This window comes from Lolium perenne, chromosome 4 (assembly GCF_019359855.2).
Source record: "Lolium perenne isolate Kyuss_39 chromosome 4, Kyuss_2.0, whole genome shotgun sequence".
In the NCBI taxonomy this organism is placed as follows: Eukaryota; Viridiplantae; Streptophyta; class Magnoliopsida; order Poales; family Poaceae; genus Lolium; species Lolium perenne.
Window position 1 is genome coordinate 121,885,250 of NC_067247.2, and position 21,206 is coordinate 121,906,455.

General features: G+C 45.6%; 1 protein-coding gene across 1 annotated transcript; it reads right to left on the reverse strand.

Annotated features, from left to right (window-relative positions):
* Positions 1-12,180: 12,180 nt before the first annotated feature.
* On the reverse strand, positions 12,181-16,963 carry LOC127293778 (calcineurin B-like protein 3). Its single transcript, XM_051323428.2, has 8 exons — positions 16,550-16,963; positions 16,349-16,431; positions 16,201-16,260; positions 15,207-15,315; positions 14,436-14,488; positions 13,744-13,824; positions 12,914-13,026; positions 12,181-12,631 (listed from the first exon to the last, which is right to left on the reverse strand). Exons 1-8 carry the CDS (start codon positions 16,671-16,673, stop codon positions 12,574-12,576), a joined length of 681 nt encoding a protein of 226 aa, XP_051179388.1. The 5' UTR covers positions 16,674-16,963; the 3' UTR covers positions 12,181-12,573.
* Positions 16,964-21,206: the final 4,243 nt, after the last annotated feature.

Consider the following 21,206-nt stretch of genomic DNA (forward strand, 5'->3'; position numbering starts at 1 on the left):
CATGAACATTGGATGTTATTAATAACAAGGTTATGTCATTAATGAATGATGTAATGGACACACCCAATTAAGCGTAGCATAAGATCACGTCATTAAGTTCATTTGCTATAAGCTTTCGATACATAGTTACCTAGTCCTTCGACCATGAGATCATGTAAATCACTTATGCCGGAAGGGTACTTTGATTACATCAAACGCCACTGCGTAAATGGGTGGTTATAAAGGTGGGATTAAGTATTCGGAAAGTATGAGTTGAGGCATATGGATCAAGGGTGGGATATTGTCCATCCCGATGACGGATAAATATACTCTGGGCCCTCTCGGTGGAATGTCGTCTAATTAGCTTGCAAGCATATGAATGGTTCATAAGAGATGACATACCACGGTACGAGTAAAGAGTACTTGTCGGATACGAGGTTGAACAAGGTATAGAGATACCGATGATCAAACCTCAGACAAGTAAAATATCGCGTGACAAAGGGAATTGGTATCGTATGTAAATGGTTCAATCGATCACTAAGTCATCATTGAATATGTGGGAACCATTATGGATCTCCAGATCCCGCTATTGGTTATTGGTCGGAGAGAGGTCTCAACCATGTCTGCAGAGTTCACGAACCGTAGGGTGACACACTTAAGGTTTGATGTCGTTTAAGTAGATATGGAATATGGAATGGAGTTCGAAGTTTTGTTCGGAGTCTCGGATGGGATCCAGGACATCACGAGGAGTTCCGGAATGGTCCGGAGAATAAGATTCATATATAGGAAGTCATTTTCTAAGTTTGAAAATGATCCGGTGCATTTATGGAAGGTTCTAGAAAAGTTCGGAAGAAATCAACATGGAAGGTGGAGTCCCGGAGGGACTCCACCTAGCATGGCCGGCCAACCAAGGGGTGGAGGAGTCCCAGGTGGACTCCACCACAGGTGGCCGGCCACCCCCCCAAGGAAGGGGTGGGAGTCCCACCTTGAGTAGGAGTCCCACCTTGGGTAGGTTTCATCCTTATGGCAGGTTTTGAGTTGGGGTCTTATTCGAAGACTTGGAGTCAAACTCTTGGGGGTTCCACCTATATAATGAGGAGCAAGGGGAGGGGCTGGCCACTCCAAAGCCTTGGCCGCACCCCTTAGTGGCCGACGCCCCCTCTCCCCAAACCCTAGCGGCCTCTCCTCCTCCACCTCTCCCACATACGCTTTGGCGAAGCCCTGCCGGAGATCTCCACCACCACCGCCACCACGCCGTTGTGCTGCCGGGATTCCGAGGAGGATCTACTACTTCTGCTGCCCGCTGGAACGGGGAGAAGGACGTCTTCATCAACACCGAACGTGTGACCGAGTACGGAGGTGCTGCCCGACTGTGGCACCGTCAAGATCTTCTACGCGCTTTTGAAAGCGGCAAGTGACCATCTTCTGCAACAACGAGATCTAATCTCGTAGGCTTTGGAAATCTTCAAGGGTTAGTCTCGTGATCCCCTCGTTGCTACCATCTTCTAGATTGCATCTTGGCTTGGTTTTCGTTCTTGCGGTAGGAATTTTTTGTTTTCTATGCTACGAATCCCATCACAACCTGCTTCTTGGTCTTCCAAGCAATGAGAGAGCCACTAAGAAAGACACAGTAGGCAGAAAGAGACTTGTGATCCTCTGGATCGCTATCCCAAGTATCATCTGAGTATGTCTGGAGCTGTAAGGAGCTAGAGCTAGGAAAGAAGAGACGACGGGAGATAGTGCCATGAAGATACCGGAGGACACGAAGGAGATGACTATAGTGGACACTAGTGGGAGCAGACATGAACTGACTCAGAATGTGGACCGGGTAGGAGATGTCAGGACAAGTGATAGCAAGGTAAATAAGGCTCCAAACCAGGTGACGATAGCGAGTTGAGTCTGGAAGAGGATCACCATCAGTGGCACGGAGGCGGACATTGAGCTCCATAGGAGTCTCGGCAGTGCGCTCATCACCTAGAGCAGCGTGAGTGAGAAGGTCCTGAATATACTTCTCCTGGGAGATATAGAAGCCATCGGAGGTAGAGGAAACTTCAAGCCCAAGAAAGTAACGAAGAGGACCCAGATCAGTCATGAGAAACTTATCACGAAGACGGGCCTTGACAAAGGCAATGTACCCAGGGTCGTCACCTGTGATGATCATGTCATCGACATAAAGAAGAAGGAGAGTCCGACCACAAGAAGATGTGTGGACAAAGAGCGCAGGGTCATGTGCGCTAGGGACAAAACCAGTAGAGGTCACCACAGAGGAGAAACGCTAAAACCAGGCGCGAGAGGCTTGCTTAAGGCCATAGAGAGAACGCCGGAGATGACAGACCATGCCATCGGGAATAGAGTAGCCAGGAGGTGGCTGCATGTATACCTCCTCACGTAACTCACCATTAAGAAAAGCATTCTGCATATCAAACTGAGAGACAGACCAGTGACGAACAGGAGCAATGGAAAGAAGAGTACGAACAGTGGTCATGTGAGCCACTGGAGCAAAGGTCTCATCATAGTCACGGCCATGCTCATGGTTACAGCCGCGAGCGACAAGACGAGCCTTGTAGCGCTCAAGAGAATCATCGGAGCGAGTCTTAATCTTGTAGACCCACTTGCAGGTGATGGGATGAACAGAGGAAGGAGGAGTGACAACGTCCCAGGTGCCAGTACGCTCAAGAGCAGCAATCTCCTCAGCCATCGCTAGCTGCCATTTGGGATGAGAAAGAGCATCCCGATAAGAGGTCGGCTCAAGGACAGCAGAAAGACCGTAGTGAGTGGGAGAATAGCGATCAGGAGGAGGACGAGGACAAGCACGAAGATGATGAGTCGGCTCGGGCGGAGAGGGCATCACACCAGAGGTGGAGGGCATGTCAGGAGGAGCAGTATCATCCCCACGTGGACGACGGGAATAGTGAAAAGGGTAGGGAGGGACCACCGTAGACGAGGAAGGTGACATGTGAGAGGAAGGTGTGGAGAGTGGGGAAGGTGGTGAGGGAGGAGAGGGGGAGTCTGGTGGGCGAAGGAAGAGAAGGTGGTGAGAGAGTCGGCGGAGCAGGGACCTGAGGCACAGGAGGAGGTGAGACAGGGAATATGAGAAAAAGAGATAACATCCACCGAGAAGGAAGAGGAGGAGGGATGCGGGTAGAAAGGATGGGACTCATCAAAAGTGACATCCCGAGATATGCACATCCGACGACCAATAGGATCCCAACACTTATATCCCTTGTGCTCAGGGTTGTAGCCAAGAAAGACACACTCAACAGATTGAGCAGTCAGCTTGGTGTGTTCGCGTGGAGCAAGAAGAACATAGAAAACGCAACCAAAAATACGAAGGGTCGAGTAATCAGGAGTGTGACCAGTGAGACGCTCAAGAGGAATACCACCCTACAAAGCTGTGGAGGGCTGAAGGTTGATGAGATAGGTGGAAATAGACACAGCCTCAGCCCAGAAGTGAGGAGGAAGAGAGGCAGCGATCATCATCGCACGAGCCGTCTCAAGCAGGTGGTGATGCTTGCGCTCAGCCACGCCATTTTGGGCATGGGCGCCAGGGCAGGAGAACTGGGAAAGAGTGCCCTGCTCAGCAAGAAAACCACGCAACAGCTAGGAGATATACTCACCATCAGAATCAGCCCAAAAGACACGTATAGGCGTGGAAAACTGAGTATGGACCATAGCAGCAAAACGCTTATATATCGATAGAACCTCGTTGCGAGAAGTCATAAAATAGATCCAAGTGTGGCGAGAGAAGTCATCGATAAAAATAACATAGTAGCGGTGGCCCCCCCTTGGAAGCAAAGGGACCTGGGCCCCATACATCAGAATGAACCAAATCGAAGGGACGCTGAGATACAGACTCACTGGTAGGGTAAGGTAACTGATTTTGTTTACCAAGCCTACAGCCCTGACAACCCTGAAGCGAGATATCTCTTGAGACACACCCCAGAAGACCTCGATGAAGTAAAGACGACAAGCGAGAACCACAAAGATGACCAAGACGGTGATGCCACTGCTGAAAGGAGGCGGGAGTGGAAGCAGCAAGCACACGTGGTGTGGTCGGTGAAGTGGTAGAAGAAGGCACATGAAGCCAGTCAAGCTCCCAAAGTCACTGGGAGTCACGGCACCGAGGGCCAGCCCAACTAGTGCCCGAGTGTGAGTGTCCTGAATAGAACAAGAATCAACATCAACAATGACCTGACAACCATAATCATCAAGTTGAGCAGCGGAAAACAAGTTCATGGTAAGATGGGGAACATGAGAAACATCAGGAACGGAAAAGGAGAGAGTAGAAAGAATGTCACGACCAGCAACAGGAAGAGAAGTACCATCGGCAGTAAGATCACGGACAGGAAGAGGAAGAGTGTGAAGAGAAGAAAGAGAGGAAGAATCAGGAGACATGTGAAAAGAAGCTCCAGAATTCAGAACCCACAAAGATGTACCTGACTGTGTAGAGGAACCAGCTGCGGAGGCAGCAATACCCGTCGAAGTAGAGCCAGAGGAGGCAAGGAGATGTTGAAGCCTCGCGATATCCTGTTCAGTGAAGCCGGTGGTGACAGACGCTGAAGGGGGAGCACGAGGAGGCACACCCCGCTACTTCTGATAGAAGTCAGACTCAAGATGACCAGGCCTCTGACAGTGAGTGCAGAACCGAGGAGGACGAGGGGCGACCCCCACTGCGAGAAGGGCGGGCTCCTCCAGAAGCAGCCGGCGGTGGTGTGAGTCGAAGTGGCGGTGCAGGTGCAGTGGGAACTCGAGCAACAAGAACAGAGGGTGTCCCAAGCAGTCCAGCACCATGCAGACGAGTCTCCTCAGCACGAAGCTCAGTCAACACCTCTGAGATAGGAACACGGCCTCGAGCAAACAACTGAGCACAACGGGGCTCAAACTCTGGACGAAGTCTAGACAGGAACTCATGGATCCTCTGAAAGTCCATATCTGAACGTACTGTCCGGCAACACTGGCAAGTACCACAAATAGTACTGCGAAGGGAGTCAAGCTGGCGCCAGATTGCCGCACTCTGGATGTAGTACTCATCAACAGTAGAGTCACCCTACTGAAGATCATAATCTTGACGCAACAAAGACAAGTACAGAGAATCCCCAGAATGCTGATAGCGCTGACAGATGAGAACACATCTCAGCGACAGTAGCGAGGCCCATAAACTCAGAAGCAACCTGTGGCTGAACACTCTGCGAAAGAACAACAACAGCTCTAGCATTCTCATCATAACACTGAGTAAACATGGCCAAACTATCACGGTAGGAGCCAAGAACCTCTGAATAGGCAAGTACCTGCTCCTCATATGCCTCATCAGCAGCAGTCTCGACAGACTTGGTTGCATCCCGACCAGCCTGAGTAGCATCCCCAGTAAGGGTCGGTGGCACGGACAGCGGGGTAGGAGGCTCATGAGCAGTGGGGTGCGGCGGACAAGAGACCTCGCCGGTAAGAACACCCCACAGCCGAATACCACGCATGTGAATGTGCATAAAGGAGGCAAACTCTCCATAGTTGGTACCATCAAAGATCACGGGGCAGCGAGGGATACTGACATAGCCAAACGGGGAGGATGCCATACATTTTTTTTGTCAACCCTCAGATCTGGATCTGGATCAGGCCAGAGCCAGATTTTTGTGGAGGCTGATGAGGAGCCCTCCCGTGGCTAGTAGATGGCCGGCCGGAGGCCACCGACGCCTAGACAGGCCGGGGCCGGCCAAGGGGCGGCCGGAATGGGCCTGTAGCTGGCCGAAGCAGGCCGGGGCGACCGACAGAGGACGTGACGCGGCCGGGGTGGCCTGGGGCAGGGTGCGGCCAAGGCAAGCCTGCAGAGGGCTGCACGGTGCCGGATCGGGCACAGCCGGCCGGTGGAGGGCGGCGCCGGGGCCGGTGATGGACGGAATGGGGCCGGCCAGCAGCAGATAGGGTGTGGACGGCCGGATCTTGTCTGGCTTGAGGCAGCAGGAGCTCCAGATGGAGCTCCAAAACGACAAAAACAGCTAGAAGAACTCGATCCCGACACGAACGGGAGAGGAGGAAGAAGGTGGAGCAGGAGCAGCCGGAAACATCATCAGCGGTGGTGCGGATCGAGCATGGAGTTGCAGCGTGCAAAGAGCTAAACCAGGAGCTCTGATACCATGTTATGAATGAGCAACTAGTATTCATTGTGGACGAAAGGCAGTACATGACATTAGATACAATATGCAGGAAAGCCCCTTATACAGAGAGAATATAGGGTCTATACATCACTAACAATCTCTACCTCTCTTTTTATCTCTCTCTAAGTAAATCATCTCATAGAAGTTATTTTGATTTCACTGCTTCTTTACAAGGGATACATATGATGGAGATTGATTGGCTGGTAATATGGAGTAGCTTGCCAGCTGGTGCTTTTGGCCCTTGAAAGAATTCCTATGATCTGACTCTGCCTGATCTTCTGGTTGCCATGCTTGAAACGGCAAGGCTCTGTGTTGACCATGTATATGTAATGTGTCAGAAGTTCGCAAAACATTGCTTCGGGTTTTGTGGTACTTCCGTACTAGAAGGACCAGGCGTGCGTTGCTTCACCCGTTTTGTTCAAAGGATGCCCAATAACTTCATTATCTAACAAATTAAGAGATATATGGATCGGATCACATGGAACAAACTTAATGAAAGTATGATGGATAAACCTTTGCCATGATGCATGCCTCATTTATGATATGGATGAGGACTAAGAAAATCAGAAATCAACATATGATAGATTATCCTTCCCATGCTTGCCGACATATCTGATCAAAATTTGGAGATAAACAACCAGGGATGTCCACAATTCAGATATGGATGGAACTGTATGGAATACATGTAGTGCAAGAAAATATTTTTCCTAATTCTCATGTTAATGGCTACAGAAGGTTAAACCAAAAGATACATATAGAATATATGATCGAAATTCTGATTCCTTGAAATTTACTCATCGTTTTTCTAGAAAATAAACAACATACTGTATGTTGCGAATTAGCAAGAATAAGTCAAAATATACCTTGGGTGCAATCTTTTCTCATGTATTTTGCGCAATCACAACAACAGTGTGCCTTCGAAATACGCACGCGCGCGCCTAGCCAGCTGCTACTTGTCATGTCGGCCGATGTACAAGAGTATTAGTATGCATAAAGAATGTCTACCTAAACTAAATTGTCTAAATCTAATTTAATATCTAGATACATTAAAATTTAAATAGATCTAATATATCTTTTATTTTTTCGATAATAAATGCTTTATGGAACATCTTTTATGGAACAGAGGGAGTACTATATGATATAGAATATTTGAAGATACCAAATGATTAACAATTGTAAGCTTGCGCCTAATGAGTGCATGCATGCTTGGACTAATTAATTGAATCATCCATGCCGTACGTGTACATAATTGTTAATTTATGTAGCAAGCTAGATAGCTACTTCCACCGGGAGAGTGGACTAATAGAACCCGCCGGTATGTGAACCTGGCTTAAGTCAGCATTCCATTGGTCCAGAAATTGTATTTGGGGTCCACTGCTGCAGTGTGATGTACGTATGCTACAGTAAAATATATGTGTGGTCCTCCCACAATCCTCGCATCCTCTCCCTGCCACCTATCCATCCCCTCCCCTACCTTTCCCCCCGCTGCCGGACCTGGCCAGCCGCATGCGCCTGCTGCTGCAGTTTCGATGAGGTCGTGGCCGGGTGCGGGAGCTGCAGCACGACCTCGCCACACACCTCGGCATCCTCCCCGTCGCCGAGCTCGGGCCACCTCGACGCCACCCGTCCCCGACGCCACGTCGATTCCACCATGTCCCTGACGCCCTATCCACGACGCCACGTCGACGCCATCCCCGTCTCCAACGCCAGCTCGACGGCGCCATGTCCCCGACGCCGATCCGTCCTAGACGGCGCCCTATCCCCGACGCCGCCATGTCCTCGACGCCGCCGCCGCCGCCGTCTCCGACGCCAGCTCTACAGCACCATGTCCCCGACGCCGACCCGTCCAAGACGGTGCCCTGTCCCCGACGCCGCCCCGTCCTCGACGCCGCCATGTCCTCGACGCCGCCCCTGTCCCCGACGCCAGCTCGACGGCGCCCTGTCCCCGACGCTGCCCCGTCCCGACGCGCCCCCGTCCCCGATGCCGGCTCGACGGCGCCATGTCCCCGACGCCGGCCCCTCACCGGATCGGGCGCATCGACGGCGCCGCTCGTCGAGGCTCCCTCCGCCGCTAACCAACACCACGCGGGCCTGGCCATGCCCGCACCACCACAGGCAGGTACGCCCGCGACGTTGTCCGCCTCTGCCAAACGCCCGCTCCTCCGCCGACTGCCCGCGCGACAGCCGCCGCGCCTCCGCCATCAGCCTCTCCTCGCGCTAGCGCCGCGCCGCCGTTCGCCCCGACAGTCTCCCTGTACTGGAGACGTGATTTAGGATGAGTGGAGGACTGAGGAGAGAGAGGGGCGTGATTTGGGGAAGACGCGCCGCCCCACTCCTCTCTTAAATGCATTTGGCCCACCTGTGTATTGTATATGTATCGCGTTGTATCAGAAAAGTAGATGAGCTGCTATGTGGACCCCGCCAAACACCTGGACCAATGGCAGCCTGACTTCCACCAGGAGCATATACCGGCCGGTTGAACAATGCATTTTCCCTTCCACCGGCCCAAATTAACTGACGTAGCTTAGAAGTTACAAGTTAAGCCTCACTTAATTTGGGAAGGAGAGAATACTTCAATTACTTACCAAAGCGTACAAAGTATATCAAGAATCTCCTGGACAAAATATAACATGCAAGAAGTTGCCAGCAGCCTGCTGCGCAACACGTACAACACATATAGCGCGGCTGGCCAGCTTGCAAAAAAGTTAAATGCTACAGATCGAACGTCCACAGAAAACTTATGACGAAACAACCCAAGATGCCTATAACAGAAGCCGTGTTGATGACTTCATGTTCGCTGCTGACGTAAACTCGGATCTCATCGAGGTAACGTCATCATCGTGTCTACCGATTGCTGTGAGGAAGACTATCTCCTCACCAGTTCACATGATTGTGTGTACACACAACCAAGCATGTGTAGGGTTCAGTGTGTGGTCGGTCTCGATCGATCGTGTATATATAGGCACGCCCGTGCATTGCTTAGTTTATCCCATCATCAATCCACAAGCTAGTAGCTAGCTAGCTAGGGCACCCTGCTTACCTCTAAGCTAACTAGCTAAGTACACAGATCGAGGCAATAACTACGCTCGCTTAGACGATCCTACATACGTACAGAGATATAGACGACGTACCAATCAGCTCCAATTAAGGTATGGCGCCCTTGCTCAAGCTTCTGTGCACCTTCGTCATGGCAATCCTTGTGATCACGTCCACCGGAGATTCCCTTGGTGCTGCGGCGGCGAGGCCGGTGCTACTCCACGGCGCAGCAGACACGGATGCGCCGCTGGGGGAACACGGCGGCCGGAGGCTGACGGTGTCACCGTGGTCGAAAGACAATGCAGGACCTTCCAGGCGTTCGAACGACCCCAACAACCACCATTGATCGTCGATGTCGATCGGTCGATCGGCTACTCTGGAGCACCTCGATCCTCGGCTCAACAATTACGTATACTTGCATGATTAGGTATATTGATCAAGCTTAATAACTTGCATAACGTTTGTAATCACATGCACGCATGCTTATGTATTAGTGTGTGTGATGTGCTTGTACGGCTTTATCTTTATCTAATCTCTCATGTGTGTGTGTGTGTGTGTGTACACGACTGTACGTACACTGAGATTTCCTAGTAAGTTTATCGGTATATATGTGTATACACATGCATGCATGTACCGTTGTACGGTTTTAGAGTTGGTTTGTAACATGAACTTACTTAAGTTCAATTGCCATGAATGTATCGGTTGCAAGGTTTTAGAATGGGTTTGTAACATGAACTTAATTGAGTTCAATTGCTACTCCATTAGTATACTTTGTTGTCATAATGGCATATGTACACAATATCCACGATGAGTATGGAGCAAGTTCTGCCCCATTTGAATGGAGATCTAACCGGCAAAAAACATGTAGTGAGCCCGATCAGATGAGCTAACTGGCTGAGGTCGTGAGAGAGCTCCTGTTTGGCTCACTTATAATGTTCCTAATGAAAATACTACAAACATGTCTACAAGACGGTGAAATGGGTTTGCACATACGTTTCGAAATCAGGAGCCATTGTTAATTTATGTATGATGGTCCTGGAACGCACAAGCTGCCTCTCACTGCGGGACCAGGGATAACCGGTCGATTGGAGGTAGCCTATCAAATTGACACACACCTTCTATTTTTGCAAATGAACCGGAGCTCCGTATTACTCAAACACCATCATTACAAGAAAAAACGTTGCAGAAAAGAAAAATACTCGTTCGATGATATATGTTGCTCTGGTTAGAATTCCCAGCTAACTCCCAAATTTGTATAAGTTGAATACGAAACATTGGTCCACACACCTTTAACTCGCTCATAATTTGAGTACTAAGATAGGCCATTATATCAACTAGTGACATAGGAAAATAAATTCCCAACAGAGATAGATTCAGCATCACACTTTTTTTGTACATATTTAGTGTCTCAGGATCGATGAACTTCTTAGGAATTGTGTGAAAGAGATAACCTACACATAGCCATGAAGGTCTTTCAGATATCATTCTGCAAAACTGATTTAGCTAATGGTAAAAAAAAATCCTAGTGTAACAGCGGTTAACAGAAATTACCAGTCGAATATTGGAAATTTGTGATTTGGAATTCTTTGACGCTTAAATATTTCATCTCTGATTTCGGAAGGAGGAATCATAAAAAGAGTTTCGGCACAAGGAGACATCAGGGAAAACATGTAGGATTTATGTTGGACTAACCACCCACAACTCCCAAATTCGAATGGTCTTGATTTTTTTTTTTGCATGGTAAATGCATATGCCGCCAGGCGGGGGACTGGGTGTACTTCACTGTGTATTGTAACAAAGATTGAGCAAGGTATTCATGGCGCCAGTAATTTAGTAGTGTTTCATTTCGCCAAATCTGCATTTTCTGTTTCTGCTTCCATTTCCTTTTTATTGTCCTCTTGTGTTGTTTGGCTTTGTACATTTTTATTCCCTCTCCTAAATAAAAATACAAAGCTCAACTTGCCCCGTGAAATATGAGGGAAACCAGAATGCGCTTATCATTAAATGTGGAGTTTGTTTCTAGTGGTCCAAGTGCAGGGATGGAGAAAAGGGGGGACAAGGGAGGCTACGCCCCCCACCCCCCATGCTCATGATTTTTCTTTGAACACAAGCCATGTCAGCTTCTTATTTATGTGATTTTAGCTAGTTCTGCTCCCATTATACTTCATTCCTGGCTCTGTCCCTGTCCAAGTGGCCGGTTAGCCAGCACACAAGCTTGTTGAGAGCCGACATCGATCGATCGGCGAGAGTGCACCCTGAGACGTGAATCTTGACGAGATCGGGTCCAAGTCTCGCGGGCATGTTCCAACGTCTTTGGTTCGGATCTTCTGATGTTTCATGATGAGTTCCAGTATAGCTTCTGTTTGACCCGAATACTGTGTGGAGCAGGCTGGCAATTTCTCGTAGGCTACTCGTTTTCAAGAGATTCTTGATGCTTTGTTTCCTTGGCTAGCTAAACGGCTAAAGTAGCTTCCTTGCCATATGTAAACACGTACGACAGCGATCACTCACTTAGTCCATGCGCTTTTTTGGCAAACTAAGGCATGCGAGCACACGTGAGCCACGAGCTGAATTGTTAATCATTGACTCGCATCTTGGAATCTCTAATCTTATTATGCTTGCTGGTCGTGTTGCACTGTTGCTGCTTCCACCAAAAATGAGAAAACTATTAGTACACATCATTACCCCGAAGATGCGCACTAGTTCTTGCTAAATCTCAGCCTCTTTAGAGCACTTTATATTTGTAGTTTCTGATTATCATTGCATAATTCTAACAGCTATAAGTTCTACTATCATACGGCCATGTATAGCAACTGTTTACTATCTTTACAGATCCATGTAGTCTAAATGTACAGCGGATGTACATAAGGTAACTAAAAGAACCATATGTTAGACCAGAAACAGGAGTACCCTTGCGTGTATGCCAACAGCAAAGGCGTCCATGAAAATTAAGCAGAAATAACAGAAATAAGTATGGCTTTACAAGAACAACAATAAATTGTGACAATACACAATCAACAAAGGAATTTCTGTTCTGTTCAATTTAATCCATAATATACAATATAATTGTTCCCCACATAAAATACAGTTAACTAAAAGGGAACCAGCTTTGTACAAAAAGAAACTTAGCCATTCGGGTATACAACCAGCTAACCCTAAGGAAAAAAAACGGAAAAGAAGAAGAGACTTTCAGAAAAACATCACAGGCTGAAAGATTCCAGCCACACCCCCAGACAAAAGCAAGAAAAGAAGTTACTAACAAGAAACGAGCGGAATTGCTGATCCAGTAAGTAATATGCTTTGGAATACTATGGCTTGCATGAAACCATCAACCAACCATTGGAAAGCTTAACAAAGCACTAAGACTAACTTCTGATTTTCCATCATAGTAAGAAATTTCTCAGGATTTTTACGTGTCGTCGACCTGAGAATGGAAGACAAAGCTTGGAAATGTAGTGGTGATGTCCCTGCAAAAGTAGGCCTGATTAGTGATTATAAAATAGGGAAATATCAGGATAAGGGATAGAAATGTTAAGGGAAAACTGAACTAAAGCAATGAAATTATTCTCATGCCTCCAATATATTGCATACTCTCCAGTTTCCAAAATACCATCTAATGATCAAATTTTCATTTGGCACTATTCAAGAGTGAACTCTGAACCCCAACGATTTCGATCAACTTGACCATAATATGCTCATGAAAAAATAGTGAGTAATTCACCATCGACAGATAAATCAGCATATCTTACTTGAGGTATTGGAGTGTCATGTTCTTCAGCAAAGAGGGATGCCTCAGAACTAGATTGCGCCATTCTTCCTTGTCAATTTTCCCATCATGTTTTGTGTCTGCCTCTTCAAAAGTCTTATAACAAGAGGGAAATAATTTTAACAAAATAATAGAGCAATGAGCCAAGGTAGCATTCATTCAACAACGCAACTTATATAAATCCATATAAAGCCCTATTCTGCAAAACCCTTGTAATAACAAGCTTTGGCGGTATGACTTCTGTTTGGATTGTGGCCAGAATTCACCCTACCAATGTTTTTGGTCATGGCCAAATTTTCGTAATTGTTTGTATGGTTGACAATTTTTTGTGTGCCAAGGCTCCTTTGCCCATCTAGCTCTTGGTTCCAGTGTTTGGCTAACTCATGGGCAAGCAAAGACGTGACCAAAATTTTGCCTACCTAAATATTTGGTAGGGCAACCTTGGACTAAATCCAAACCATACCCTTTTTTTGAAGTTCGTTACCTAATGCACAACATAAATTATATAGATAGTACTGATAGCTCTAGGCATAGGCACATAGTGCATCTGAAAACCTCCATATTCTCCCGATAATTACAAAAGATAGTGTAAATAAATGTTTCAGCTCCAAGTTATACTGTATATACGAACCTCTCTAATTTGACCTATCAACAGCCGGATATGGCCTTAGACTAGCGCAACATTAGCAAAATCTTGACCTCCGAACAGAAAAGGTAAGTGGTATTGAACATGCATGAACATAATTTTTTTACATGTAATTGTGCATAGCCATACTGTACGGGGTAATTAAACAATTCAAATTTTAACCGGACCTTATCAATGATGCTCTCTATGACTTCATCTGAAAGATTCATTCCTGATTCAGCAAGTGTAGCAACAACCATTTGCTTAACCTTATAACCAAACAAGAAAAATTATCAGAATTTAACTGGGAAAAGATAAAAGATCAACAAAGTTATGCACAAAGAAACCCATAGGCTATCCTAAAAATATTATTTGACTTTTCTGCTCATACACGGAAAAAAGGCTTAACATAATTGTCAAAAATTGCATGTGTTTTAACTAATAAATCTATTCATAGACAAACAAAAAGATATGCAAATCAGGTCTACTTGTTTGTACCAAGTTGAACAAAACTCGGGACCAAATACACATAATCCAAACTTTCAAATAACCTAACAAGGGTTCCAGGAAACGCTGGAAGGTATGGATCCAAATACACTGGGCAGTTATCACCACCTATAGGGCTTGTCATAGTCAACCAGTATTTACAATATCCGCCTAAATTCGGTTCACTTTATAGCAAGTTTGAAGATACTTGATCATTGAGGCTTCGGGGAAGATAAATGGAACAGAAAATATATCGAAATTTGGTGAAATTTTCACTGCGATCACCGAAAACAAATGGATTCTAGCTTTGAAACAAAGGTTACTGTTGAGTGTTGATCCTAATCAACAAGTTAACTTCACATATTACATAATAATATCCTAATTAGCAAAATACCTCTTGTCTTTCAATGAAACCTTGTTGCTTCAAATCATATAGCTGGAACGAAACTGCATGGATTAAAGAGTAGGTTATGTAAGATTTTTTTTTCCGCTTACAGCAATAAGAAAAGGGCTGAAGGGCATAGATGCATGGTAAAAAATAGAAGAACAGGGAAACCAGTGCATTATCAAGCAAGCAGAACGGAATTAAGGTAGCACCAATGGAGCTTATGTAAATATTTCCTCTCAGGTAGCACTAATGGACTCAAAAAAGGAAGTAACAAAAGGTGATCCGTGAAGTATGAACCCCAATACTCTCAGAGATATCATGAATCTTCTGTATGCTGCATTCTAGGCCTATATCCATTCAGATCAGCACAATAAGTCAGGGGATCCTATAAACATGAGGGCTGACATATTGTGGTTTGCTCAAAATGCATGCCATGGTGGTGTACATTATACGTACCTAGATATTCCAGTGATAAACGCAGGCACTCTCTGTATATATAATTTGTTCCTTGATGTATATTGCAATACATTTTAATGCAAGTAGCATGTTAATTCGAAACCATATGGTTCTAAGATGTAAAGGAAATTTGCAAGGTAAGAACTTTGAAATAGCATTTGCGGCACATTAACATGTTTAATTCTTTGAACTGTTAATTGTTACCTTTTATAAATATTACAAACTTGTACTTGTCTAAATTTTCAGAGAACACCTTTACTAATCTATTGTTGTGTTTAAAGTTTAACTAACTATGCAAATTCCCTAAAAATCTGAACTTACAGTTAATTTTCTCATCAGGAGGGGCACTTGGATGAAATACTGATAGCGCACGGGCAAACTCTTCAAATCCTAAAATTCCATTGTGTTTTGTGTCAAATAAATCGAAGACCTGCAAGCACAGGGAAAATATTTAGGGAACTGCATTATGATGTTAACAGAAATCATATTATCTAGTATCAATGTCATCCTAATTCACTGTTTCGCCAATGAACACTACATTTATTTACTAAAAGGGTAGATGATACAGGCCTAGATAATTATTGCAAAGCCTAACTGGAGGGTGTATACACGCGGTAGCTGGATGCCAATGGTTTGGATGTGAGTGACTATGGATGCAGTCATGCAGATAAGTTTTTGTAAAGATGTTTTTCATGCGAAACTGTTAGCATGTGGAGTCCTATGTATCAGTATATATGATCACGAATTTCAACAAACAGATAATGCTGCTTGCCAGTAATAACTTCTAAAGATGCAAATACTTGCTTTCAAGTTTCAAGTGACGAAAACAGCACAAAAGAGAGGCTGCCAAACATGGCACCCAAATATCTAAGACTGAATATATTCAGAGCCTTGCTTTGTAGAGTCCGAAACCGACAACCTTCTGTTAAGTACTTCTCCAGGGAGGGTGTACGGAACCAAACTAGTAGCTTACAGTTACAGGAATTAGCTGAAGTACTATGCAACCTCGCCGGTCATAAAAGCAAAAAACAGTGATTTCTGGACATATGAATCGACAGTACTTAATACATGTTCCCAAAGCCTGTGCTATTCTACAGTTAAGTATGTGAGCTCTGACATATATGGCTGATGATTTGTACAGGATGTTGAACAGTGTGTTCTTCATCTTCAGGCTGAATAATATGCCGAAAATGGGAGTCAGAGAGGCTCCATAGTAATTGCCATTAGAATACCAAAAAAAGAAAACAGAATGGGGGCATTTTCACAGGACAAGACGAACAGCAAACTGGAGTTACACACAGGTAATGTGACTTACACGATCAGCAAACAAACTTTCCTTCTTATTGGTCTTGAAAAGCGCCAACTGAAACTCCTCCTGCAGCATGCCACCGCACAAGCATATCTGTCAGGCATCACTCATCATAGACATAGACACGTCTGCAACACTGGGTGCCACTACTAACCTTGTTAATCAGCCCGTCGTCAATCACGGCGCTGCTGATCTTCTTGAACAGCTCGTACAGCGCTTCGACCTCGCTCACGCTAACTGCAATAAAACGGGGGGAACACTCAATGACACAGTAATAATTACATTGCACGATCACAGGACAAACAGAGCACAATAAATTGATAGCAACGTAATCAGTAGGGTGGAGTGGACATACAGACGGTCTCCCTGGCGAGGAGCTCGGGGTCTTCTAGGCCCCTGGGCTGCTTGAGGTCGATGTCGCAGCAGAAGCTGAGGAGCACGCCGCAGAGGTGCTTCACACCCTCCAGGCACTGCAACATGGCGCCGCAACCACTAAACTGCGCGGCGTCTCTCCAGGGAGGGCGCCGCAGTCCGCGGGGCTAGCAGCAAAACAAGGCCCCGCTGACGGAGCGCTGGAGCGGATTGCGGCGACTGAGTCGAACGGACGGCGGCGCGCCGCGCGATCCGACTGCTAGGGTTACCGACGCGGGGAGGAGCGGAGGCGGGAGGGGACCGTCGCGGTGGCCGTCCGGTGTGCTCTGGTGCCGCCGCCGCCGCCTCAGACGTTGTTTGCCGGCGGCACGATTGGGATGGTTTTGGTGAACGGATTGGATTGATGAGGTGTACACTTCTTTTTTTACTTTGTTTTTTTTTTTCGTTGCCGTTGTTGCGTTGGGGACTTTGAATTTCTCTTTCGCGATCGAGTCGTGGAAGAATCCGGCCGTGGCACACCACGAACGGGCACTGCTTGTCTTTGCTGCTGGATCCAATGGTGAACCGTGAACGTGCTGCCACGTTGCGTTTACGAGTTCAAGAAAACACCCTCAACGAAACGGCGTACTCGAGCAAGCTTTTGCGTTTTCGCGAAAAAAACAGGGTGCTTTCCCTGGAAGGAATGGTGCGGTGACGACGACGACAAGCACAGCTCTACACGATTCTTATTTTGGGGCTCGTTTCTAGAATGTCCATCTGTTTTGTGGATATTTGCATAGATCCACGCGAATGTCCCGTGAGGGTTTTCGTTGGTGGATGTTAGTGGTAAAGTTGAATTTGCTTACTCGAGGAGAAATGGCAGAGAAATGGCAACAATGACATTTGTGTGCTGTGTTTCTTTCTTCTCGATGGTGTGTTTGGCGTATCTGTTGTGAGACAATCGACTATAATGACCTTGCGTGGGCATTGTATCGGTTTTAGCCCTATTTGTGTTAACTACCTCGAGGATGGCTTTTATACCTTTTAGTGAGATGAGGCAAAAATGCATGTTTCTTCCAAAAGAATGTTCGGGTGAATTTAAAACATCTAGCTACATTTTTAGGCTTTCTTTTAATGGAACCAGAACTATAAGCTAATTAGCCAACAACATCCAAATTGAACAATTAAGTGCAAAACTTATAAGACGCTATTCACCGCGCATATGTAAATGCATAATGGACATGATGCTTACATGGATAGCGGGCCTACATTTTTTTTTCGAAATGGGATTACCCCGGCCTCTGCATCGGTTGATGCACACAGCCCTTTATTAATAGAACACGCCAATCTCCTCTCTCTATCTCTTGCATTCTCGTTACAATCAGTGAGCCGTTGTATCCATCGCTAACCTCCGGGAGCCCTAACTCCTCCTTATCGCTTGTCTACTTCTTTCAGCAAAGAAGTCCATCAAGTAGCATATAGCTATAATATTCGCAAAACAAAGAAATCCAAATGATGCACTCACTACTGTGTGTGTTGCAAATAAAAAAAATCAAAACAGTTAAAAGTATTGCATGTGCGGGGTTCATGGGCAACTGCGCTAGTTAATTACCCAATCTATTCTCAAATACATGGTGTATAAATAAACTTAGTAAAAATGCCAATGCTCTCTAAGTTTCAGCAAGTAAATAGAAGGTAACAAATAAAATATATCTTGTTGTGAATGTATTAATGTTGATTTACTATTATAGATCTTCATACTTTTTAAATTGGTCAAATATAGAAAACATTTACTTTATGACTTGGGTTGGAGCTATCATCTCTGTATTTTGCTATGTCAATAAACACTAGTGTAAACCAGCATCACTAGTGCTTATTTGTACACAAGAGCTGCCTAGATAGGCATCTTTCTAGTGTAAATAAGAACTAGTGTTTAATAAAAAAAACCGATTTATTTCAATAAGCGCCCATCTAAGCATCTTACATTGTAATGCCTTAACAACTCCCTTTGCCTCATAGGTCGAGAGCCTCTATGGTAGAACAAGGGGAGCAGCGGTCAACCATTAACTCTTAATATGCATCACCATTTCATGTCCCGTCAGTTCGCTAAGTAGACTCACTCTGTCGAAGGGATAACTTAGGTTGGTTCCCGCTTGCTCATTAGTCTTGGAATCGCTAGCTATGAGATATGACTCTCTGTCTCTATCCTTCTAAAGAGAGAGACTATCTCTGTGAGTTCCAATTTTAGTTTTGAGGGTGCGAGGTTTTATTTCGAACTTTGCCTCGGATTGCATCCGGGAGACTCTCTATATTCATGTTATGTGATCAATAAAGTGCATTGTTATGTTAAAAAAAAAAACTGGAAGGGTGGGGCGTGTCCCACCTAGGAACTCGGCACAGTAGCCTGTACTGTTCACTATCTGGGAGAAAATCATTTAAACATGGCCCGATCAGGAGGCCTGTCTTCTGTGCTCCTCATCCTCAGTCCCGCTCTCTCTCGAAAAAAAAAGTAGTGCCGATCGTCCGGCCCAGACGCCAAGCGAGTGGAGATCGCATCGCAATCGCACCAAGAAAAAGAAGCCGGCACAGTAGGGAAGGCGACGACGCGACGGCGGCTGCGGGGCAGCGGGCGCCCTCGGCGGCACGGCCGGTAGTCCGTACGTAGTCGCGTATGCAGTCCTGGGCGCCGGCTCGGCCCGCCGTTCTCTCGCCGCTTCCTCTCTTCAGTTCAGGTGGCTAGGCTCATTTTCTAGCTGTTGAACAGATATTTTCATCGCAAACTCTAGAAATCAATTCAATGTAACTGGAGAATTAATGGATTGTTCCGTAAAGTTTCGTCCTAGAACTGTCGAACCATGGAGAGCAACGGAGATATGACATCCGTACTACGGAAGATTGACAGGAACAAGTACTAGTACTACTGTTACATTCTTCAAGTTATTGCAGGTATGTAATACTACTTCTATTTGCAAATTTAAGACTCACAATCGTTGAATTTATACTGCGGTTGAGACCTTACAAATATATTTTTCTATTCCGTTTTTAATATTTTTTGTATACTTATACTCCTGTAAAAAAAACATTATACTTATACATTGGCATCTTCTGTTTAGCACATGGGGAAATAAAATTATGTTCTAGCTGTCCGACTCAGTGTAAAATCCAACTGCTACTTGCTAACCTCAATCTTTAGAATAGTTTTGGGACGAAGGGGTAGATGGGTCTTCAGTCTACTAGCTGCCGTGTCATTCATCACTATATAAGTGCGCTATTCCTGACACTATCAGAGAATATGTGGCCTGCCCTGTACAGTTTACCTCTCGGTGATTATTAAAGATGATTCGTGTACCTGATTAGGGGTGTGGCCAGCTAATTAAGTATGCATGCGCCTTATCTTGATTTGAAAATGCCTAGCATCCGGCCCAAGGTTTTTAGTATCGGATATCAGGTAGGGTTATTTTGTTAGTAGTATCTGATACATAGTACTGTATGAGTTTTTTTTTGTTCAGATATGATATATTCATATGTTGAAAGCTATCGCAGAGGTGTTCAAATTTAACTTAAATATAGGCTGGCGTATCCAGTGGGTGGCATTAGCATAACTAACCGTGAGTGCATAACGCACACACACACACAAATGGCTGATTTTTTCTTCACTTAGAAACACCATTTCTCAGTCTCATGTCACCAAAATAATACTCAATCCACCCTATGCCTGCAAGCCAACATTGCTCTTGCCAAACATGCTCTTTGTGTATGAGGCTTAATGCTTTGGCAAAATCATGGGAGCATATATCGGAATATTAGAGATAACATGATATGCATCACGATACAAGATACTAACGCAACTTAAGATACCGTGGGAGCGTATATCGGAATATTAGAGATAACATGATATGCATCACGATACAATATACTAACAAATTCAGATACCGATAAGTATCAATTGACAATGTAAAATTCTAGATTTTAAGATACTACAATATACAATATGGATAGCAACGATAGGATGGTAAAATTTTGAGGGTATTGGGATACTGAAAACTTTGTCCGGGTCTGGAGCAGCGGCTATAGTTCTACCAAAGGTTCCCACTAAATTGATGCAGGAGAGCGATTTTTTAGAGCAGGTGCGCACCGCGCACCCTATAAACAGTGTTCCTTCACATGTGCATTTGCAGTCATGGCCTGTGATCTTTCTCTACTGTGTTACTGTGTATGCATGGAGACAAAATGTGAAGACTGGTTGCATTGGGCTCACATGTGTATGCAGCATACCTCTCTTTCTCTCACCTTCTCTCTCTGAACTTTTCTCTCTCTTCCTCTCATTGCGCTGAATGCACCTACACTTTTCTCTCTCTCTAAACTTTTCTTTCTTCTTCACTCGCTCTGCATCTTCTCTATCACAAAAAAATGCTGGGAAAAAAATGATGGGAAGAAGACGAAACTGACTACTGTGCTGCTCTCTCAGCGGTGGATGCACATGTCCAGTACAAGACAAAAAATAGATAAGTCAACTCCTGTGTGCTGCATGCACCTACACTACAGTGCCCCCATGCCTACTTGATAATTAGCTGGAGCGCTGGGAGACGATGCTAAACACCTGTGAGCGATGGACACAGTCATCGAATCTCCAGATAGCATGAACGATGGAGATACGGGTG